This window comes from Crotalus tigris, unplaced genomic scaffold (genome assembly GCF_016545835.1).
Source record: "Crotalus tigris isolate CLP2741 ecotype Arizona unplaced genomic scaffold, ASM1654583v1 scf7180000019154.1569036, whole genome shotgun sequence".
In the NCBI taxonomy this organism is placed as follows: domain Eukaryota; kingdom Metazoa; phylum Chordata; class Lepidosauria; order Squamata; family Viperidae; genus Crotalus; species Crotalus tigris.
Genome location: NW_024097404.1, coordinates 376,291 through 401,144, shown reverse-complemented (window position 1 = coordinate 401,144; position 24,854 = coordinate 376,291). Strand labels below are relative to the sequence as shown.

Below are 24,854 nucleotides of genomic sequence, written 5' to 3'. Positions count from 1 at the left end.
TATAAAACTCTACATGGCATACAGCCTGGTTACTTGAGGGATTACTAGTCCCTCAAAGCACCTTTCCTGCAAATTCAATTGTGCAGGACCAGCACAGTTTAAATAATGTGATCTATTGTGACCCTAAAAATATAACTTCTCTGCAGCAGCTCCTGCCCTCTGCAATTAGATTATCCCAATATCTGGATGCCCCCCCCCACTCTGCTGTTGTTTAGAAGAATCATGAAGATAGTATCAATAATAATAGGTGGCTTGAGTGCAATCCCAAAACATCTGGAGTATCACTTGAACACCACTGACATTGATAAATCACCATCAGTCCATTGCAAAAGACAGCTATATTTGGAACAGCTTACATCTTGCAATGGTACTTCTAGCACTATCAAACTACAGCTGCCTATACCAGGTCCTTGGGAAACACTAAGTGGATAAAAATACCAAATCCAATCTAAACATCTGGTTGACTGCAATGAACCATAACAATTAATAATCATAAGCTATTATTATGGTTGGTTGCATAGTCAGCAAGATGTTTAGACCAGATTTGGCATTATCCACCTACTGACCGCTTTCAAAGGACTTAGGATAAGCAATTGCTGTTGTTTGATAGTGTTAAAGGTATTGTTGTAGGATGAAAACTGGTCAAAATAAAGCTGCCTTATTATTTGTTATTATTATTTGTGTCCAAGGAATTATTTACAACCTTGGTAGAAGATGAGACAAAATGCTAATATATGAAGACAAGCTACTAAAATAAACAATCATAATAAACAGAAATTAAACTGTAGATGTTAATTCTATTTATTTTTTGCACTAGTGACTCTACAGAGTTACAAAGCCATAATGGAAAGTTTAACAGATTGTTGGTATTAAAGAAGAATAAAGTAAGTAGACTTTTGTCAACTTGGGGCAAGTAAGTGTGAAGCATCCATTTCATTTCACTGCAAGAACTTGATATTCACCAGTCATGAGTGTGGAAGGTGCAGACCTTAAGGAGTTCTTCATAAGAAAACAGAAAAAAAATAAGAATTAAGAGATAGAACTAAATAAATTGTTCTACAATAGCACAGAGTGGCTTACAAACTGTTTAATCATTATAGAATCTTTTGTTGTACTGACTATTCCAGCCCCAATTTGAATCCCTGCCATCCCAAGATAACTAGAGCATGTCAGATTGGGGGCGGGGGGGGGGGGAGAAACCATGAAAATATTTATCTAACCACTTGATAGCTATGTGTTTAACTCCACATTAGTCTACAAATTGTTGGCAGCATGGAAACAAAAAAGATATATTCTATAGATAATGAGATTGAAAAAAGACCTTCAAAAGATGCATATTCTACTCTGCATCATTAAAATATCATCACTGTAAGTGCTTTTAAATTATTCCTTAGTAGAGTTAAGTTCTATTTTTTAAAAAAAGAAATAACAGCCCTATCCCAATTGGCTTCTTCACCTTTATCTCTGAGGAACTTGACAGAAGTGTTAAAAAGTGAACAAAAGAAAGAAATTTTTATGTCATCTTTAATCAAAAACAGTTGTGATATATACCGCAATGAAGAAAACAACATTCCCAGAGCTCTGATATATTTTTCACATAACCATTTGCCATAAATTTAAAATATCTTTCCAATGTAACTTATTACAACTAATATTTAGTTTTCTCTTTGTCACAAGTTATCTCATCCTTTGAATGTGTTTTATATCAAGTTCTAGTACAATGGTGTTATAAGCCTTCTTTTTAAATTATCTTTAAAAATAGAAAAAAGATATTCAAATGATGGGGCAGATATTTATTTATTGGATTTTCATCCTGCCTTTATTACAGTATTTTATAATTCACTTAAGGCAGTGAACATAAGTAATACTCCCCACTTCTATTTTCCCAACAACAATAACCCTGTGAAGTGAGTTGGGCTAAGAAAGAGAGCAACTGACCCAAAGTCATCCAGCTAGCTATCATGCCTAAGGTAGAATTAAAATTCACAAATCCCAATGTAACCTCTTGAATTTGCAAGATGAATGGTCAAGCCTAAAAATCCACTTATAGAAGCTCTGGACCTAAAGAGTAATAACAACAATATCTGATGTATCTGATGCCCTACAAAAGAACTGGAAAAACATTTGGATACAATAAAATGGACAGATTATCAAATCATCAACTCCAAAAAGTTGCACTGTTTGGAAATATAGTATATTATAATATTTTTTACTAGCCTAGATGTTTATGAAGGATCGAATAGTCATAAGTTCCAAATCTAGTTAGAGTTATCTGGTAGATTGCATGTAGATTATTATTAATGTTGCTCTGTATTATTCATTTACATTTTTAGCTTTTAAGTTAAATTACAATAACAAGCTCGTGTGTGTGCGTGCGTGTGTGCACGTGCCTTGAAGTCACTCTTGACTCGTGGCAACTGCCTGGACTAGTCCCTACAATTTTCTTGGCAAGTGACCTTCTTCCTGGGGCTGAGAGAGAATTGGTCCAAGGTCACCCAGCTGGCTTCATGCCTAAAGTGTAACTAAAACTCATGGTTTCCTCGTTTCTAGACAAGGGGTAGGCAACCTTGGCTCTTTTATGACTTGTGGACTTCAACTCCCAGAATTCCTGAGCCAGCATGGCTCAGCTTGGAAATGTCTCACTTTTTCCTCAGCATGGCTGGCTCAGGAATTCTGGGAGTTGAAGTCCACGAGTCATAAAAGAGCCAAGGTTGTCTACTCCTGCACTAGACCAAACTAGTTCTAACAGACTAAGTAGTATAAACTTATATTGTTTGTGATGGGAAACATTGCCAAAACAAGGTACAGGGTTAGTTACAATCTAGCAATGTCTGGAAATGCCCTCCTATATCCTGTTTTACATTCTGCCAGAATTACATTTATAATCAGCTTGAAACAAAATTTCTACCATTGAAATGGATAAATGTCATTCATCTTAATCTAAGACTCCTACCTGAAGATGAACATTTGGCAAGTCCTTCAAGAGACTGCAGATATTCCTCCCCAAGATATTTTTCAAAGGTATCTTCACTTGGTGCAGCTAAGCATTCTGTGCCATCTTTGAACAAACTATCTTTGGCTTCAGATTGGAACATCTGGAAGACATCTTTCTGAGTTCCATGGCTTCCAAATAGTTTCTGTAAAAATTAACAGAAGCAGGATTTCAGTACTTATAATATTAATAAATAAGTTTCCAGTGAATGTATTAAATTTATTGTACTTGGTACTATTTCTCCTTTTTATTTGTGCCTGGCATTTCTGGAGGAATTTTATAATTGGATGCTTCTCGCGACCAACTTGCCACAACCAAGTCACTGTGACCAATTTACCATGGCCAAATCACCACAGCCAACTCGCCACAGGACAAGAATCATACTAATGAAAGAAATGGTAGAATAGAATCATTAAGTAAAGAATTCAAAGGAGGGACAAAATGAAATGTGAATGACAAAAATTAAAATCATGTTTAATTATTTTAAATAACTAAATTGAATTGTTGAATTGTCCAATGGCGAGCTGTCCTGCACTGAGTTGGCCAATGTTCCATCTATGAAAGCTGATCCACATCTTCGCCGTGTATATATGCTACATAACTTTACTATTAAACATAATAGTCTTAATTCAGAGATTACCTGTTGCTCAAGTACCACCTTTTTAACCACTTCTGCTCGTTCAGGTCTTGATACTACTGCATGATTGCAAACTTGGGCCAAGTGACATCTAATATATTCATCATGACGACATCGTTCACCATTTAGGTTCAGAAGAACAAAATTAGAAGCCGTTAAGCCACTTGCCCAAGCAGGTTTGTTCTCACCTATAAAAAATGATTAAAATCATTAACAAGAATAAGGACTCCCTGCATCACTATGCATATATTTTCCTTATTAGCCGAACTCCATGGAAAGGGGAGATGGGACTTTGCCAGCTGCTCCCCCCCCAATGCCATTTTGCATCCCACTGGGATACAGTCCATACAACAATGTAATAGTTCCAAACTTCTTTGGAGTGGTGGGTATACATGACATTTTGTCAGAATGTTCATATTTATTTATTTAATATATGGCATATACATGGATCAGCAATATATATTAACATTTCATCTAAATCAGCATGTTCATAAAATGGCTACCATGGAAACAAAGACAGTCAGAAAACACCTAAGCAGAAATACTCCCCATTCCTTTCACCAAATGCTAACTACAATAACCAGTTTTTGTATTTTGTTCTGGTCAACTGTGCACATTCTAATGAACAAAGGCATGGGCTGAAGTTTTTTTTTCATCTTTTAAGGACACAAAATCCAGAGGTATTCTTGGACATAAATGCAATGTTTTACTTTGTAGTTTAAGAGCTCCCTCTATGTATGTGTGTTTATGTGTGTATGTGTGTGTGTGTGTCTGTGTAGAAAGGGAGAGAGAAAGAAAAAAAGAATTTATGGTCTCCCAGTTTCGAACCTGATAGTTTAACCACTACATAAATCTGACTTTTATATGTTTAGGTCTACATCTCTATGTCTATGACTTTAATTAAAAAAATCTAACTAAGAAAAATATGTGGCACAAGTTGCCGGGCAAGAACCAAGAGTATTGTCCAGTCATCTTGTACCAGTAGGAAGCATGCTGAAAACTTAAAAGCAGATATACAATTTTTTTGTTGGGAGATATTTGCAACAGCATATGATAAGGCAATATTGTCAATACAGCTTGCAATATCAAGTGTGAACTAGCATAATTCTAGCCTATAAGAGAATAACCAAAGAGAATGGTGGATACAGATTTGGATTTAAAGATGTGAATGAGATCTATTAAATTCTGGATAATTAAATTCTTTGTTCTCAGTGACCACTCTAGCAAAGACATCTCTTTAACAAAGCTGTTAGTAATAAGAAAAATAATCTAAGAATGTAACAATAAAATTCATACATTTACCTGCAATATAAAAAGTCCAAGATGGTATGATATGGTTATAGATTGCATGAAAAATGGGCTACTAATTTTGGACATAATACTTGGGAAAGAATGTAGGTATCTGTATTCATTGTTAGTAGTAGTTAATAAATGTTAATTAATTAATTAAACTGTCATAATTTAAAAGAAGATTTTTCTAAAATGTCTATTTAAGAGGGAGGAGGGACAATTATTTGTTGAAAAGAAGGTCAGAAGTTTTTATATGTTTCTTAACTTCAGTTTTCGTTTTCTTTTCTGTTTTTCTTTCTGTTTCTCTTTTATTATATGTAAAATTTTAATATAAATAAACAAATAAATAAATACAAAATATGATGGAATGAAGCCCATTAGAATAGACTAAAAATTACAAACTCCTCCTTCACATTTAGAAATAAATAAGAGCACAGGTGTAATAGATTGGAAATGTGCAGGGTTTTTCTTCTCTTTGCTAGGTGTTTTGAAGAAAGCAACCAAACTTCTCGCTGTCCAAAGTTCTTCTCTGTACAATAGATTCACAACTGTTTCAGAGTTGAATTATGTGGCTGACAATAAAAACCAGAGTCCACTGAGAGCAATGTGTAAGCTAAGGAGAAACAGACTACTCTGAGATAAAAGACACTTTACTTCCAAATAATTCAGCCATCTAGAATCTCCATGAAACAGAACATCTACAACAAGAGCTGGTAGGCTAAGAAAATACTATGCAAAGGAGATTGCCAAAAGAGACTGTAAAGCCAAAGCTGTTTGGAGAGAAGGGGAAACTATCTTAAAGGAGCAAAAGCAGAAATAAAAGCAAAATCCAGCAGCTCTACAGAACTAAGAAATTGGAAAATGTTGTAAATTGGCTTTTACTAGGCCAATAAAAATATCTGGATGTCAGTTAAGTTAGATGTAGAAGTAGAATATGTTTATGTTAGTAAATTTTACACTACATGTGTATCTATGAAGCAATAATGAAAACTGCTTGAGGGTGAAATTTATTTCTACTTGTCTCTCCTGCCTGTGCTGAAATCTTTCAAAAGTAACATTTCGCAGACATTGAATATTTCCAGGTATAAATTAATTTGTTAGAACTTGTTAGATAAAATTGTTCACATCTTATCCACAGGCCAACAGTAAGCCATCATTAACTAACCTACCCATTATACAGGTAGCCCTCATTAACAAGAGTATTTGGGATTTGAATTTCCATCATTAAGTGATACAGTCATAATGCTTAATGACTGTGCTGCTTCATAACACAACACTGATAATCCTCCAGGACCTTTGGTTGTTAAGCAAGGACCTCACGTGAAGTCAATTTCCTGTTGACCTCCAACAAACAAAGTCAATGGGGAAAATTGCAAGTCATGGTCACAACAAGCCTTTCTTTTTCTATGTCACTCACAAGCAGGTTGATGAGCAAGAGCTACATGCAGGTGAGAGCTGTACTATGCAGGTGGGTGGTATGAGCAGGTGCACATTACAGAGAACAGATGGGTAAGCAGATATTATGGAATAGAGATCCCCATGCCGCCCAAGAGTTCCTTAGAAGAAAAAATGGCAGGGTGGGAGCAACATGCAGGAATGACTTGCAACCTTCTGCCAGCTACCCCATTGACTTTGCTTTGTTGGAAATCAGCAGGGAAAGTTGCACATAGTGATCATGTGGTTATGGGAAACTATAACTGTCATAAGTGTGAGCAGTTTGCCAAGCACCTGAATCATGATAACATGACTATGAGGACTTTGAGGCTGATGTTTGTATCTCCCTCATCACTAAACAATTGCTGAACTTAGTGGTTACTAAGCAAAGACTATCTGTACTACTTTCTTTTCCATGAACTTATCAAAATTAATCTGATCCTTCAAACCAGAGAGTGCCTGCACTTAAAGCGGTATATAAGTCTCATAAATAAATAAATAATAAACCAGTAGTTCTCAACCTTCCTAATGCCATGATCCTTTAATACAGTTCCTCATGTTGTGGTGACCCCCAACCCCCCATCCAGCTGGCCGGGGGGTATCAAAAACTTGACCAAAAAAAAGAGAGGAAAAAATGGGAAAGTATAGGTAGTCCTCGATTTACAACAATTCGCTTAGTGACTGTTTGAAGTTACAACAGCACTGAAAAAGCGAATTATGATCATTTTTCACACTTATGATTGTTGCAGCATCCCCAGGGTCATGTGATTTACATTCGGATGCTTGACAACTGATTCATACTTATGACGTTCACAGTGTCCCAGGATCACGTGATCAATGGCCAGGAGGCGTGGCCAGCTGATCACTCAGGTTGCAGAGTGCCTGTGGGGGGGAATCTGTGGGTCTCTGGGATGGGATTGGGGTGGGTGCCTGCCTTCCTTCCCTCCCTTCTCTCCCCTTGTCCCTTCCATCCTTTTCTTCCTTTCCTTCATCTCCCTCTTAGTCTCTTCCTCCTTCCCTCCCTCTTTCCCATTGTCCCTTCCTTCTTTCCTTCACCTCCTTCTTAGTCTCTTCTTCCTTCCCTCCCTCTCTCCCATTGTCCCTTCCTTCTTTCCTTCCTTTCCTTCACCTCCCTTAGTCTCTTCCTCCTTCCCTTCCTCTTTCCCATTGTCCCTTCCTTCTTTCCTTCCTTTCCTTCCCCTCCCTCTTAGTCCCTTCCTTCCTTCCCTCTTTGTCCCTTCCTTCCTTCCTTCCTTCCTTCCTTCCTTCCTCCCTTCCATTTTCCTTCCTTCCCTCTCTCATTGTCCCTTATTTCCCTCCCTCTTCGTCCCTTCCTTCCTCCCCCCTCCATGTCCAGGAAGAGACAAGGGAAGGGGGACAGGCTGCCAGAGGCAGAGGTGAGCTCCGCCCAGCTCACTTGCTTAGCTTCGCCAGAAAACATGTCGCTTGCTAAGTTAGCAGAAGCCCCAGGATCAGCGCCGGGCTACAGCTGATTCGCATTTCTGCTAAATTAGCAAGCGGCATGTTTTCTAGCAAAGCTCAAGCAAGTTTGCTGGGCAGGAGCCAAGGAGAGCTGCTACAGCTGACCTGCTTCTTGGCTGCTCTGCAGAAGCGCGGATCAGCTGTAGAGGTTCGCCCCGATCCTGGACAAGAGGGAAGGAAGTACGGAAGGGAGGAAAGAGGGAGAGAAGGAGGGACAAAGAGGGAAGCGAAGGAAGGAAGGAAGGAAGGAAGGAAGGAAGGAAGGGAAAGGACAAGGAGAGAGAGGGAGGGAAGGAGGGACAAAGAGGGAGGTGAAGGAAAGGAAGGAATGAAGGAAGGAAGGAAGGAAGGAAGGGAGGGACAATGGGAGAGGGAGGGAAGGAGGAAGGAGGGACAAAGAGGGAGGGAAGGAAAGGAAATTCCAGCCAGCAGAGGCTTGGCAGCCCGGCTGCCGAGGAACAGAAGAGCGCAAGGCCAAGGAGAAGAAGGTGGCGGTTTCCTCCCAAAGGGGGCTCCTTTTCTCCACCCCTTCCCTGGGTTTGTGGGGAATTTCTCATCACCAACGCTGACAGGTGCTCCTTCGAGCCCACCGCGAGCTTTCTCACCCCCTTTGCTTCTCCCTCCTGCTTTCGTGAGGATTGTGGCGCCCTTGGGAAGCCGATTGTGCTTTGAAGCTTAGGAGAGGAGGAGGAGTCCTTTCCTCCTTCCCTCCCTCTCTCCCTGTCAAGCCCCAGCAGGCTTGACATGAATGGGCGGCGGAGGAGTCAAGGATGGGCGGGGTGGCAAATGAGACCAGCGGCCGTCGCCAGACCTCCCGGCTGACAAGTGCAAGTTCGTGGGTCGCCAGTTGACGGGCGCAGGAGTTGGGTGCTGCGGCGGCCTCCCCTTCGCTGACCTGCGTGCACGAGAAGAAGTCAATCTGGTTGCTGCACAATGAGTCTCTGGGGAGGGCGGAGCCTTGCTCTGCGCTCTTCATGCACCCTCTGCAGGGCACATTTGGTAGAATTCGTGCAGACTGCCGCCAAGCAGCATATTTTCCAAACAAGTGAGGTGGAGCGGGGGGGAGGGAGAGAAGGCAGTTGACAAGCCCTGCCTAAGACCATCGGAAATATGTGTTTTCTAATGGTCTTAGGCGACCCCTGTGAAAGACTCGTGTGACCCCCTCCAAAAGGGTCGCGACCCACAGGTTGAGAACCGCTGCTTCAAACTGAACATTTGAGAGGAGACAAAGTATTTGAGGCATGTAGCAATGGGAGATTTTTCTTTTTTCTGTGCTGCTCTAAGGTTTCCAAGAACACAAATGCTTGAATTTTCTGCCTGATATCCCAGAATTACTTGGCCAGCCTTAGTATTCTGCATCTTGACTTGAGTAAGTGCATTCAACTTTGTCTGGTACAACTCCAGCACTCCAGTACTTCTTATTTTACTGGATGATGCTTTCTAATGCAATGTGATTCTGGACCACAGTTAATTTATCTTTTAAACATTATATTGTTATATTATAACCATTCTTATTATAATTAATTAATTATTATATATTATATTATTATATTACTTTATTGGTTATATTATTACCATTCTTTTGATTACACACGACAATCTTCATCGGTCTACTTTTTCTCAACTATCATAAATAAAATGATCAACACTTCATATATATTTTTATGATTCCATACCTTCTGTGACCTCAGTGATGGTGGTATGTTTAACAAAAGCTACATTTCCTGCTTCAATCAAGCATCTGGAAAATACAACCAAATAAAAGGGTAAGTGGCACATTTCATTTCTTGCCTTCCATAGGTTCCTCCTCTGAAAAATGATTCAAAAATAATTCAAAACCAATAGCCATTTAAGCATTTCTGCACTGTTTTCATAGAATTTTAATTTGGAATTAAGAAGAATTATAAATAGTTGTAAGCTGCAAAGATTATGCCCTGTTTTTTATGATATTACAGTAATATGCTTGGGATTGCTTTCTACATGTTAATATAAAACATTTAACGGCTAGATATAAAGACAGTATAATATATTTATATTGTGGGATAGTAGTTATCATTATACCACTAGGTGGGGTAGTAGCTGCATCCAAAGAGGACTTCCAATCTAGTTTCAGTATCAAGGCTTTGTCGGGCAGTGTGTGTTACAATACTTATAATAACAATAAAAGACTATAATAAGACTATTCATATGATTCTGTGCAGAGGCTCCACTAACTTATCACAATCAGATTTCAAGGAAGACTCAGAATCATGTTTGGAAAGTACACTACAGAATCTTGTATCTGCCTAGGATTCTCAGTCCTAGGCATTATTTAAAATGTTATTGTTTTAGTAGTTTCATTTCTCCAAAATAACAAAATAAAATATAAAAAGGGAATATTTTTAAAAATTGGGTGGTAGAGTGACAAATTAAGGCAAAACACACAATGATTTGGAACTGATGCCCTATAAGATTTCCTGTGGAAGAATTCAGGAAATGCTTTAGTTAGTCTAAAATCTGAAGATAAGCTTTTCATAGATCAGTTTTACTTTACATGAGGGTGAAGGGTTACATTTTCTTCCCCTCCAGTATGCTGACTTCTATGAGCCATCTGAAACTATTTGTTCTGACAGTTCACTCATTTGCATGTACTATCTCAGTTGATTAGACTTTTTAATTCCCACAAATATATAACACATAGGTCTGTTATTAGAGGCTAACATCTACAGGAAGGAATCCTGAACTGCAAGTGGAAAATGAAGAATGTCTTCTCTTTTATGCCCTTTTATGACTTGTGGACTTCAACTCCCAGAATTCCTAGCTCAGGAATTCTGGGAGTTGAATCCCCAAGTCCTAAAGGAGCCATAGTTCCCCACCTCTGATTGTATTCCAAGGAAAGCAACCTACCGAAGAGCACCTTTATAACCATAGAATATTTCATTGCTGTTAGGTTTACACTTGTATTTCTGAGAGAGGCTACCTTCACCACCGCTGCCTTTGCACAGTTTGCACAATGGAGACTCAGGAGGTGCTCCTGGCGCACAGCTTTCTTCGAAGAATTGATCTAGCATGGGATCAGAGAACAAACCTTTTAATACATGTGTTTATATTCTTATAAAGTAACATACCCCAACTGGCTGGTTGTCTACTTGATGTGTTGGATTTCAGCTTGCATAACGCCCATAAAGCATGGTAAATGCATCAGATTAGGGGGTCAAGCAACCCTGTAGTTGTAATAAAACTAAATATTGGCACACTAGATCTTCAAAATCTGGACCCAAACCAAAAATATTATTATTGGCAAGCATGACCAGCTTAAACATGTAAGCTACAAAATTCTGTCTTTTCATCATATGTATGGTAACTGATTTTATCCATTACAAATTAAGGAAATATCAACAGCGTAGTTCATCAAAAGGAACTGACATGAACACACAAAATTTGTTCTCAGCCATAATAGATTAAACAGAAAGACTACGCTTGTACTTCATACAAATCATTTTCAAAGAATGATCAACTTCAATAAAGAGGATCAATTGCGGAGGTAATAAGGTGGTCACCAGTTTACCTTCTGGAAAAAAGTGCATTTTGTGATTGGCTGTGTTCAAAGAGATAGCCATTTTATGAAAAGCAAGTCTTCCCATTGATAGCCATTTTGTGAGGATACACAAAACATACCTTCACAAATCAGAAAGACTCTGGATCATCTTTTCTGACTAATACATTTTCTGACTAATAAAACCTATCACAGACATATATGTCTCTCCTAGCTACAAGGGATACTTTGAGATATGTCTAGCACCCCAAAATAATCTATAACTCTCCAGAAACTCAGCTGCATTCCTCAAAATGTGAAAAATGAAACTGTTTTTAACTGACTGTTCATGCTTTTAGTCAGAAAAATAAATTATTAATTACTTTACCCATCTTTTAAATAATATAGGTGATGTGTCAGAATTTTCAGAAATATAGCAGTTAAGGCTAATCATTGAAGGAAAAAACAATAAAAATGTTTTTCATTTAATTTTCATCAGGAATTCCATTTTAGATAAAAATTGAAAAATTGAATTAGGAATAGCTTTCATAATGTTCATTGCTTTCTGGTGTTCAGTTTATTTCATAAATTTCAAGGCAATAGTCTAATATTGCAAAATTCCTTTTACACTCCTTTATTATCTTAACAGAATACTATTTTAAGGACTGATATACACATATCTTAAGAAGCATTTTAATTAGGGGTAGGGCATGTAAAATGTCTTATTTAAAAACATTTTGAGTGTGATAATTTTACTAAAGGTTCACTAAATTCTGGTGCAAAATGTCCTGTTTTGGATACTTTGGGGAAGAGTCTGAAACTCTAAGACATTTCACCAAAAATGTGCTCAAGACATTTAGATCAAACATTTTGTTCACCCCTAATATTTATGTTATTTTATTTTTTTAAAAAAAAGTAATAGAAGAAAAGAACTCTAGGATCAAGGTTTTTTTTGTCATAGAACGCCCAGAACGAAGTTCCAGCACCTTTTTTGGATGGAACCTTGTAGGGTAGGCAAGGCAGGTGGTATGACATGTGTGAGTTCCGGCACCTTTTTTTTTTTTTTTTTTACAAAAAAAGCACTGTCTAGGATAGTCTCTGAAACGTTGCCAAAAAGGCGTGCCAAAGTGAGAATCTGCTTCATGCATAATGGCATAGCAGAACTTTGATTCTTAGAGAAAAGGAAACTATGAAAATCTCCATGCACTACTCTTCCTACTATCATTAATATTGCTAATGTTGCTATTTTCACTAACAAAAAAAATATTGGATGTACTGATACCCCCATTTTAAAAAGAGTAAAGCATTTTCATTTCTAACACAAGAAGGGCTGTGAATTCAAATCCATGCTGGGTCAAAAAAATGGTTTTTTGTTTTAACTTGAGTGCTTACCAGAGGATAAAAATACTGTATTAATCAACCCAATACATAAATGCACAAATGAAGATGGGACAAGGAAAGGAAAGGAAAGGAAAGGAAAGGAAAGGAAAGGAAAGGAAAGGAAATTTATATAAGGCCCCTTTCTAAAGTAGCAAATATAATATTTTCCATGTATAGCCTATCATTTTTTCTTTCTTTTTCCATGCAAAATATTTGTTATGGGGAGGGGGAAGAGACACAATTACTACCTAACCCTTTGTAATCCTTTGGAACTACAGGAGCTGTTGTCCTAGAACAGGGGTTCCCAACCAGGGGTGCTTGCATCCTCTGGGGGCGTGAGATGATATTTCAAGGGGTGCGAAAAGTTGGGTTTTCAAAATTATAGTGTATGTGCATAATTTGTTGCCGTTATTTCAAACTTTTGTTAGGGGTGCGAGAATATATCAAAAGCGTTCTAGGGGTGCAGGGTATAGGAAAGATTGGGAGTCGCTGTCCTAGAAGCACTGGATCCTTTATAGCAATGGTCTTGAACTTCAGCAACTTTAAAATGTGTGGACGTCCATAGCCAGAATGGTTCAGAAACACTGCTTTAGAGAATGGGTAAAATAGTAGTATAAAAACAAAAGCAACCAAATGGACATAAAGCCACTCACCAAAGTTACAACTAAGATTATTTTGTTTGTTTAAAAGGCCCATGGGAACATTCCAGCCAGCAGTTCTACCAACACCAGTATGACAGGACTTTTTTCCTCTCAGATTGGTCCAGTTGATTTCAGTGTCTTTTTCCTTAGCAACAGCTACAACAGTGTAGCCTTTAACTGGAAAACAAGAAGCAAACTCAGCATTCCTTGACTGAGAAATCAAATAATCTAACAGAAGGCAGGCATGATCCAGTGACTCCTTCACACCTTTTGTGAACTTTTAAAGAGAAAAGAGTTCACATGTATATAGGAATCCAAAGTATAAGCACTTGCTATTGAATTTAAAGCCATGGTTGCCATCTTAAAATGAGAAAATACTGTGTTTTCCCGAAAATAAGACCTATCCCGAAAATAAGCCGCAGCTTGATTTTTACATGTGCCCCTAATATAAGCCCTACCCCCAAAATAAGCCCTGGTTGAGACCCCGTCCACTCCATCCCACCGTCTGGTTGCATAAGGTGGGGCAAGGCACATGTGCAAAAATCAAGCTATGGCAGGGGTGGGGGTGGAGCTGCCACACGTGCCCCGCAGCTACTTACCTCAGGACTGTCGCAGCCAGGCCTCCCACACCCAACATCTGCCTCACCTCATGGCGGTGGCACCAACAACCCTGTCCAGCAGGAGCCCATGGCCGCCACCAGCCCATTTCTTCTGTGGCCACTTACCTCTGCTCACGCATGTTGCCCCCAGTCTCTATTTCACCAGCAGAGGCCTTCAGGAAAGGCCTCTGCAGTGCAGAACGGAACTCTGAATTGACATGTGTGCTTCCCCCTGGCCTCCATTTCGCCAGCAGAGGCCTTTTCCTGAGGCCTTTCCTGAAGGCCTCTGCTGGTGAAACGGAGGCCGGGGGGGTGATGTGTGCATCAACTCAGAGCTCTGTTCTGGGCTGCAGAGGCTTTTCCTGAAGACCTCTGCCAGCAAAACGAAGGCTGGGGGTAATGCGCAGCAGTGGCACGAGCAGCCACAAAAAAAGTACGCTCCTACTGGATGGGGTTGTTGGTGCTGCTGCCACGAGGTGAGACAATGGGGGAAAAAAGAAATCCCCCAATGAATGGATGAAAAAATATATATAAGATCAGGTCTTATTTTTGGGGAAACATAGTAGTACATGTAGTCCTCAACTTACAACAGTTCATTTAGTGGCTATTTGAAGTTACAATGGCACTGAAAAAAGTGACATGACCATTTTTCATACTTACGACCGTTGCAGCACTCTTATGTCACGTGATCAACATTCAGACAGTTGGCAACTGGTTCAGTTTTACATGTATAGTTGCAGTGTTCCAGGGTCATGCAATTAACTTTTGCAACCTTCTGACAAGCAAAGTCAATCTGGGGAAGCCAAATTCATTTAACAACTATGTTACTAACTTAATAACTGCAGTGACTCACTTAACAACTGCAGCAGGAAAGGTCACAAAATGGGGCAAAATTTACTTAACAACTGTCTCAGCAAAAGAAATTTTGGGCTTAGTTGTGGTCGTAAGTTGAGGACTATCTGTATTTTGGCAAAAAGAGGAATTTTCTTCAACAGATTAGGAAGATACCGTATATACCAACGTATAAGGCGACTTCCGCAAGCGCTAAAATCGGCGCCAAAGACAGGGGTCATCTTATATGCCGAGTCGTCTTATACACCAGAAATACTGGTAGTTTCCGGCATATAAGACAACGTTCTAGGAATGCGGCTCGGCGACAAAGACAGGGATCGTCTTATATGCTGGGTCGCCTTGTACGCCAGCATATACGGTAGGTACAAAAATATTTGACTAAGTTTTAAATTGCCAAATAAAAGTTTAGATGTTTGCAGATCTCTTAGGTGGCAATATATTTACCATAATTACTTACCTGTTGTACCTTTCGTGGGATCTATGCATGCAGCAGAATCTTCAGCTGGAAGAAATAAAAGTAAACAGGATTTGGAGAAGTCACTTCAAGCTCAAGCAATTTTCATCTACAGTACTTTTGTCTGAGCTACAGGAAAGATGTCTTGTACACATAACCCTAAAAGCAGATAATGCCAAGCATATTTGCCAGATCAAGGGCTCCATTATGGAATGCAAGATCTGAACTGAAGACATAATATCTATAATCTAGGATTGATAAACCTAGTGAACAAAAAGATGGACTCATTTTTTCTAGACCAACAAGTCATGGTTTTTAAATCTGAATTCTGCCTCTCTCTATAATAATAACAACAACAACAACAACAACAACACCATTGGCATTGATAAATTCACTATTAGTCAGTTACAAAAGGCGGCCTTACTAGGAACTGCTTCCATCCTGCGACGATACCTGTAATACCATCAAACATCCACATCTGCCTATCCCAGGTACTGGGTAAGGACTCGATGGGTAGACAAAATGCCAAATCCAGTCTGAACATCTGGCTGACTGTGTGATGATCCATAATAATAATAATAATAAAGTTGGAAGGGACCTTGGAGGTCATCTAGTCCAAACCCCTGCTCAGGCAGAAAACTCTATACCATTTCAGACAAATGGCTGTCCAGTCTCTTCTTAAAAACTTCCAGTGTTGGAGCATTCACCGCTTCTGGAGGCAGGTTGTTTCATTGGTTATTTATTCTAACTGTCAGGATGTTTCTCCTTAGTTCTAGGTTGCTTCTCTTCTTGATTAGTTTCCATACGTTGCTTCTTCAGGTGCTTTGGAAAATAGCTTGACTCCCTCTTTTTTGTGGTAGCCCCTGAGATATTGGAACACTGTTATCATATCCCACCTCGTCCTTCTCTTCATTAGACTAGACCACAGGTCGGCAACCTGCGGCTCCGGAGCCGCATGCGGCTCTTTGAGCCTTCCCCTGTGGCTCCCAGCCTCCTCTGCCTTTGCAGAGAGAGACAGAGACAGAGACAGAGAGAGGCAATTGTGCTTCCCTGCTTCTCTCTCTCTCTCTCTCTCCCTCCCTCCCTCTCTCTCTTTGTGTTTGTGTGTGTGTGTGTATGTGTGTGTATGTGTAAAAGAGAGTGCACTCACAGTGTTCTCCGAGGAGCTGAAAAGCTTACTGGACGGAGCTCCTCCCTTTGCTGCATCTCTGCAGGAAGCAGGAAGGGCAGGAGAGAGCTAGCTAGCCCAGCTAGGCTGACTCAGGAATTCTGGGAGTTGAAGTCCATGAGTCATAAAAGAGATTGCTTACCCCTGAGCTTGTTGGACAACAGCTTGAAGCTTGCAAGGTGAGCAGCAGATAGGAGGGGGGGGGAGAGAGAGAGAAAGAGAGAAAGAGAGAGAGAGGGAGAGAGAGAGAGAGAGAGAGAGAGAGAAAAGAGAGAGAGAAAGAAAGAGAGTGGGGAAGAGGAGTGGCAGACCAAGGGCAGATAGGGAGGGAGAGAGAGAGACACAGAGAGAGAGAGACCCTTTTGACATCTAAAATGAAGATAACACTGCAGATATCCTTTTTTTACCTGTGTGTGTATGTAATTTTATTCTCTTAAAGCATTTTCTTGGTGATCATTGTTTTAATAGTATGGATATTCCCAAGAGTCATATTTTATTTTTAATGTGTGTGTGTGTATGTATACATACACACACACACCTATAATAAAGGTAAAAAAGGATATATGCAGTGTTATCTTCGTTTTAGATATCAAAAGGGTTTTGTGGCTCCCGGTGTTTTGTTTTTGGTGGGAAATGGGTCCAAGTGGCTCTTTGAGTGTTTTGGGTTACCTACCCCTGGACTAGACATACCCAATTCCAGTAGCTATTCCTTATATGCTTTAGCCTCCAGTCCCCTAATCATCTTTGTTGCTCTTCTCTGTACTCTTTCTAGAGTCTCAACATCTTTTTTACATCGCGATGACCAAAACTGAATGCAGTATTCCAAGTGTGGCCTTACCAAGGCATTGTAAAATGGTATTAACACTTCATGTGATCTTGATTCTATCCCTCTATTAATGCAGCCTAGCACTGTGTTGGCCTTTTTGGCAGCTATAGCACACTGCTGGCTCATATTTAAGTGATTGTCCACTAGGACTCCGAGGTCCCTCTCACAGTTACTACTATTGAGCAAGGTACCCCCTATACTATATCTGTGCATTTGATTTTTCTTGCCTAAATGTAGAACCTTGCTTTTTTTACCATTGAATTTCATTTTGTTAGATAGTACCCAGTGTTCAAGTCTGTCCAGATCCTTCTGTTTCTTAAGCCTGTCTTCTGGAGTGTTGGCTATTCCTGCCAGCTTGGTGTCGTCTGCAAATTTGATGAGTTTCCCATCTATCCCCCCATCCAAATCATTGATGAAGATGTTGAAGAGCCCAGAACAGAGCCTGGGGCACCCCACTACACACTTCCTTCCATGTAGATGCGGTTCCATTGAGGAATGGAACTGAGTATGGCCGGTCAGCCAACTACGGATCCATCTGGTGGTGATGCTGTCTACCCCACATTTTTTTATCTTGTCAAGTAATAGACTGTGATCTACTTTATCAAATGCCTTACTGAAGTCCAAGTAAATTATATCCACAGCATTCCTCTGATCCACTAATTTTGTCACTCAATTTCTATCCATCTCTTTACAATTTTGCAATAGGCCATGCATATTGCTCTTCATTAACTTATATGCAGAGCACATCATGAGAAAGGCAGGGCTAGATGAATCAAACGTTGGAATGAAGATTGCCGGGAGAAATATCAACAACCTAAGATATGCAGATGATACCACTCTAATGGCAGAAAGTGAAGAGGAACTAAAGAGCCTCTTGATGCGGGTGAAGAAGGAGAGTGCAAAAGTAGGCTTGAAACTCAACATTAAGAAAACCAAAATCATGGCATCCGGCCCTCTCAATTCCTGGCAAATAGATGGGGAAGAAATGGAGGTAGTGACAGATTTTATTTTTCTGGGCTCCAAGATCACCTCAGATGGGGACTGCAGCCAAGAAATTAAAAGACGCTTGCTCCTGGGGAGGAAAGCTATGGCAAATTTAGACAGCATACTAAAAAGCAGAGACATCACCCTGCCAACAAAAGTGCGTATAGTCAAGGCCATGGTTTTCCCAGTTGCAATGTATGGCTGTGAAAGTTGGACCATAAGAAAGGCTGAGCGCCAAAGAATTGAGGCCTTTGAACTATGGTGCTGGAGAAGACTCCTGCGAGTCCCGTGGACTGCAAGGCGTTCAAACCGGTCAGTCCTAGAAGAGATCAACCCCGACTGCTCTTTAGAAGGCCAGATCCTGAAGTTGAAACTCAAATACTTTGGCCACCTAATGAGAAGGAAGGACTCACTGGAAAAGGGCCTAATGCTGGGAAAGATTGAGGGCAATAGAAGAAGGGGACGACAGAGAATGAGATGGCTGGATGGAGTCACTGAAGTAATAGGTGAGAACTTAAATGGACTCCAGAAGATGGTAGAGGACAGGAAGACCTGGAGGAACGTTGTCCATGGGGTCGTGATGGATCGGACACGACTTCGCAATTAACAACAATAACAAATTGCTCTTCAGTGATGAAATAAAAGCATTAAATCAATTGGTGGATATGACAATGAAAAGGAAGAAAGACCATGCCTCAGCTATGATCCAAGAACACTGGGCAGGATGAGGTGATTTGGAACAGATTTTTCTCCCTTAGATCAGATGCCTGAAGGCATAACTTTAGTGAAACATTGCTATGTGACACCTAAGTTTTTCTTAGTCTAAAGCACAGAGCTAAAATGGCATGCCATCAGAAGTCATTTTCATGCACACAGTTGTGGCTATTGATGGCAGTGAGATTGCTTCTGAAGACCATCTATTGAAAGACTAGTAGCCTTTGTTATGCAATTGGATAGCCACTATGAAACAAACTACTGGAATAAATGGGCCAGGTCACTTCTTATCTACTTACAACAGCTATTGATCTACTGAGTTCATACTTACAAGGGATTTCTGTCAATACTGGGACAAGGCCACATTTTCCTGCAGTGTAGACATGCCCTCCATCCAAGGTAATGGCATCAGCTTCTCCTTTCTGCGAAGACCAATGTATTTTCTATCAGCAAACTCATTTCCTAATATGTGTCCTTATATGGTTAAAATGAATCATTCATATTTAGTAGGGATCCCCAGGTTTAAAGAAGAAAAAAATACATTGAGTAGAAGAAAAAAATCCCACCAACATTTTGAATAACTAATCTTGTCTAAGCACACTCTGTGGGGCAGAGAGATGATTGACCACTGAGAGAACAAAACTGAAAATTGGGCAGGGAAATAAGTATCTTATAAAAGGGCCTATCTGACAGGCTAGTATTATGCGAGAGTGCCCTCAAGTCTGCCTATTGTAATTTCTATATTTTTAAACAAGAAGAAGAAAAAATGAAGCATTATCTTCTTTGTTGCCTGCTGTAGGGTCTTCTGGTTTCCATATATTTTTTTCCAAAAGAGTGGGGAGAGATTATCACAGAAGAGTCAAGGTAAATCCAACATTTTCAGGATCTTAGTCCATAGAAATCAAGCTACAAGAATTCCTAAATTTCCAAAAATCTCTGTAGAAATTCCAAACACAACATAGTGGAAGGAATAATATTGACAATATTGACCTAACTGAACAGAGCAATAGAGGGGTGTATGATCTCATTCTATGGATGGACATTTTCTGGTTCACTTTGGGATTTAAATATTTCAGGGACCAACTCTTGTCCCAGAAGACATAAAATACAAAGAGGACAGGTTACAATTCCAGTCAAAATAAAACAAATAGAGAAAAATAATGGAGAGAGAGCTCCAAATGAAGGAGATAAAATGTAAACAGACCACTGAGCATGTTCCCTGAGAACAAAATGGCACTGGTACTGAGGACAGAGATAGCACAGTATGTGCAGACGTAAATCATGAACAGAAGCATCAGCTCTCCTTATACTGGTACTCTTCTAATCATTCCCAGCTTAGAAAAATAGGGGTTATAATTCAACATATCTGTAGGACCTCAGGGGGGAAAACGCTGCACTATGTACTCAATGCATTGTTGCAAAGGCCTCTTGCCCCATATGAAAGAGTCACACCATGGGATTCAATAGGTATATTCAATTAACATGTTCCAGCAAAATCACAAACTTGCTTGTTTATTTTACTAGAGTCTTCTTCATAGATTGCACCCAGTGCCCTATTATTATTATTTTTAAATTAACTAACGTGCAAATCTGGTCTCAGGCACTATTTTCAAGTGAAAAGATATGTGGAAACTTCAAACACTTACTATGATTTTGACAAGGCAGTCTTCTGTAGTTTCTGCAACAGCACATTCAATGTCACCATTGCTCTGTCCACTCCACACATCACATTTTTTCTGTTCAGCCTTGCCCACTGCACACCACACAATTCTTTCTGTGGTACCAGGATCTGGATCAGATCTCTCTAAAGGACAAGAAAATTCCTCAGTTAACCAAGTATTTAGATCCTCAGAATGTGGCAAACTAATTGCTGGTAAACAGAGACCACCAATGTAAAGAACCACTGTAAACGTCGGTGTACAATCTTTATATTCTAGACTCAAATAGGGTTATTACTGTCTATTCACTACAATGTGAAATCACAGCTTTCAGTTCTTTAGCTGTTGATTTCTTCCCAAGAACCTAGGTTGTTATAATGTATTGATGGTTTTTCAATTCTGGCCTTGATTATTAGTGTTATATTATTATTATATAAATAATGATATTCAACTGTCTTGATTGTTGTAAGGAAAATCAGCAAAACAAAATTGATGGGGAAAAGAACACAAAAAATGTCCTTTAAACTTTATAGCAGTTGGATTGCTTTTGTTCTAGAACACTAGTATACAAGATACTTAAAGGGTCATTTGGCCATTTTAATAATGGCAATAGCAGAAAAATAGTAGAAATTACAACATTTACATGATCCAATTAAAACATACATGTACTAAGAAAAATTTTAGACCTCTTTATTGTATGCTCGAGGTTTACATAGTTAACTATTTTATTTAGCATGAAAAGGTTTCTGCTCTAGCTCCCAGATAACCTAAAACAGACTGCCTGGCTCCTGGGGGTGCAACTTTTCTACCTCAGGTCACTTGATTTTTTTTTATTTATTTAGCATATGGCAGCTTGAAAAAATGATTAAATGGTATACCCCTGTACTTAAAAAAAAAAAAAGCCCAGAAACTGAAATAGGTACTTGGCAAAAGAAAAAAGCTTATATACTGTATGTGCATTTTGATCTTTAACCTTGCATTTACACATTTAGAAATTTCACTTCAGTTTAAGTGTGTTTGTGTATATATGTGTAATACCTGCACATATACATACCATAGGTACTACTAGTGCTTTTTTTTCTAAAATAAAAAAAAGATGCCGTAACTCACACGTCCTACAACCCGCCTTGCCTACCCTTCAAGGTTCCATCCAAAAAAGGTGCCGGAACTCCGTTCTGGGCATTGTATGAAAAAAAAAAGCCCTGGGTACTACACATGCACCCTCTCTCTCACAAACACACATACACAGAGCAGGGGAATGGGAGGGCATGGTGGCCTGTGTTTCAGACTGGATATTGTGGAAGCTGTTGCCACAGTCTCAATCTGGACAGAATTTTCTTAGGTAGTTTAGAGTCAAATCAGCATGAGCACAGGAAAATTAAATGGTAATTTTCACTAGCGTGTCTCTGTAACCAAACTAGCATTTAATGTCTACAAAACTTTTTTTCCCATCTGCCTGGAGCTTGTTCCACATTATGACATAAAATGGGGGTTGTGACTTGTTACTGTAATAGTTTTTTGTCATGATTTTCAAGAAGGAAAAATCTGGGTCCACACACTGACTTTTGCTCTCCCATTCTTTTGTTTATGGTTTGCTATTATTACCCTTTTTATTACTTCAGTGCTATCCTCAGCTAGCAAAACAGAGTAAAATATGGGTCTTAGCCACAAACAAATTGGACCTAATCCTGTTATAACACTGATGAGCTAAAGCATAAAGGTTTCTACTTTGACAAAAGTTTACCATTTTCCTCATCACAGAAATTTTAGAAGCAGTCAACAGACTGAATTGCAATTAAGCTAGTAATGCTGATAGCAAGTAAACTAATTATTTTTTTAACTGTTTTCTAATGCCTCGTTTTCGATGGCTGGTGTTCATCACCATGATTTCATAATGCATAACAAGTCCTGCCCTGTTTACCTCTTTTGAGATTCTTTATTGCAGCACAGTACTTAGGACCCAGGTAAAGTTCAGCATCTGCTCCTTCAGGCACTTGAACAAGACTGAATGTGCTGTCCTTAAACAGGAGATCTTTGCCAGAGTCAAGAGGGGAGGCAAACAGTTGGCACCTTGATTGGTCTTGCTTGTTCTGTTCCTAAAATAAGAGAAAAATGAATCAAAGAAGAATGAGATGAAGATGGAATATGAAAGTGAATGGAATATTTATTTTATTTATTCAATTTAGTATAACTGTTCATCTCATTTTTACATGACTCTAAATGGCTTGCAATAAAACATGTTTTATATTATGTATATTACTATGTATATTAAAGTTATATATAATACAGGCGTGTCAATTTCATTGAGGGCTGCATTAGCATTGCGGTTGCCCTCGGGGGCCAAGTGGCCAGAGTGGGTGCGGCCTACTGGGTGGACATGGATGGAGTCGGTGTGGCCTACTGGGTGGGCGTGGTTTCAGCAGGCAGCGGGACACTCTCCTCACAGTGCCGAGAGGTTGAGCCGGGTGGTGCAAAGCTCGCCAACTTTGCACCTTGCTGCCTGCTGAAACTGGGCAGGCTGGGGCTAGGCAACATTGCACTTCTCGTCAGATTTGTGCCACCCAGCTCAGCTCTTGGCGCTGTGAGGAGAGCGCCCCGCTGCCTGCTGAAACCGGGCAGGCTGGGAACTGGGCAACCTTGCGTTTCTTTTTGGATTTGCGCCACCCGGCTCAGCCTCTCTGCACTGTGAGGAGAGTGCCCTGCTGCCTGCCAAAACCCCTCCCCCAGAGCCCATCAAGCCAGATATGTGAAGTAGGCAAGGGCCATTTGCTGGCCACTTCCAGGTGATGGTGTATTTCTTCATTCCTCACAAAGGGTGACACCTCCCCAGCATGTACCCAGGGGGTGGGGCTGAGGCGGCAGGAGCTTGTTCCTCACTGTTTCCAGACACCTTGCGGAGCTAAGACTGAATGCGTTTCAGCATAGATGGCCACCACAAAATTGTACATTAGCTCCTGGCTGGCCTGGGCCAGGGCCAAGGCAGCGGAGACCATTCCCTCACTGTTTCCAAGATGGCTTTGCGGCCCCATGAAACCATTTCGCGGGCCACCTCCGGCCCCCGGGCCTTGTGTTTGATATGTCTGATATAATATAAAATAAAAATAAAAACCCATACAGCTGGGCATGCTCTAACACCATCCATATAACCAGGAGATAGGCTTTAAGTCACACTCAGGGTCCCAGGCTCAAGCACAAAACCAAGCTTTCAAGACCTCAAAAAAGGTCAATGGGGTGGGGTCAATCTAATCTCAGAGGGGATGATGCTCCAAAGGGCAGACGCCATAGTAAAAAAAAGGTTCTCCTCCTGGGTTTCTGCCTGTCTGATAGCACTCAAAGTGTACCCCTTCTGCCAAATCAGATAGGACTGGTAGAGACAATTGGGGAAGAATAATCCCGTATATAGCTCAGTCCAAAGCCACAAAGGATTTTAAATTGATAACCAGCATTTTGAATTTCACTGGAATCATATCAAAAGCCAGTACAGTTTACGGAGCACTGGTGTTACATGTCCCAAGTAACTGGCACCAGTAACTGCTTTCATTGCCATATTTTGTACCAGTTAAAGCTTTCAAATAGTCTTCAAGATCAGCCCCATATAAAATGCACTACAGTAGTCCAATCTGGAGATCACAAGGGCATGATTGACTGTGAGCAGGGCCCCCTCCCCTTTGAGAGACCAGAGAGAAATTAGGAGGAACAAAGCATTTTGAATAATGCAACTGAAAATAATGAAAAACTCAGGAGCTACATTTCAGATAGGAAGTTTTGGAGAAGACTTACTGCAGTGTGAACAAACTCAGAATTAAATTCAGAACTTTTTCTAAACCAGAGTCTGCAACTGAACAGGAAAGAGAATGGTAGCATTTTGGCTTTATGTTAACCAAAATGTTCTCTGAACCACCATCTCTCCTTCCTTGCATATAATTCTGTTCCAATTCTCTTTATTCAAATGATTTATAGAATAAACCTTTTTAAACGAAGGAACACTATCAGGAATCAAACATGTCAATTCTCTTTTTCTTTCTCCATTTTATTTTCCAATTATTTCTTCTTTCTTTTTATTTTGCAGTTAGTAGCTTTAATATTTCAATTATTTGCTACCCTCGATTTATCTGAACAATCTTCCACACAATGCTATTATTGTTCAAATATCATTCTGTCTTATTCATGAAATGTTATGAAAGAGAGGGGTTCAGATAATGAAAACTTTCACCTGTAATTCTTCCATA

At 39.8% G+C, this 24,854-nt stretch overlaps 1 protein-coding gene across 1 annotated transcript in view; it reads right to left on the bottom strand.

Annotated features, from left to right (window-relative positions):
- Positions 1-777: 777 nt before the first annotated feature.
- LOC120315572 (ovotransferrin-like) overlaps positions 778-24,854 on the bottom strand; it is a 41,500-nt gene continuing 17,423 nt past the window's right edge. Inside the window, exons 8-17 of the mRNA XM_039360132.1 lie at positions 22,547-22,721; positions 20,614-20,771; positions 19,299-19,389; positions 15,279-15,323; positions 13,383-13,547; positions 10,722-10,878; positions 9,512-9,576; positions 3,633-3,817; positions 2,954-3,137; positions 778-999 (exon numbers count right to left, since the gene is read on the bottom strand). Coding sequence (XP_039216066.1) covers positions 959-999; positions 2,954-3,137; positions 3,633-3,817; positions 9,512-9,576; positions 10,722-10,878; positions 13,383-13,547; positions 15,279-15,323; positions 19,299-19,389; positions 20,614-20,771; positions 22,547-22,721 — 1,266 coding nt within the window. The 3' untranslated portion in view covers positions 778-958. The remainder of the gene's footprint in view (positions 1,000-2,953; positions 3,138-3,632; positions 3,818-9,511; positions 9,577-10,721; positions 10,879-13,382; positions 13,548-15,278; positions 15,324-19,298; positions 19,390-20,613; positions 20,772-22,546; positions 22,722-24,854) is intronic.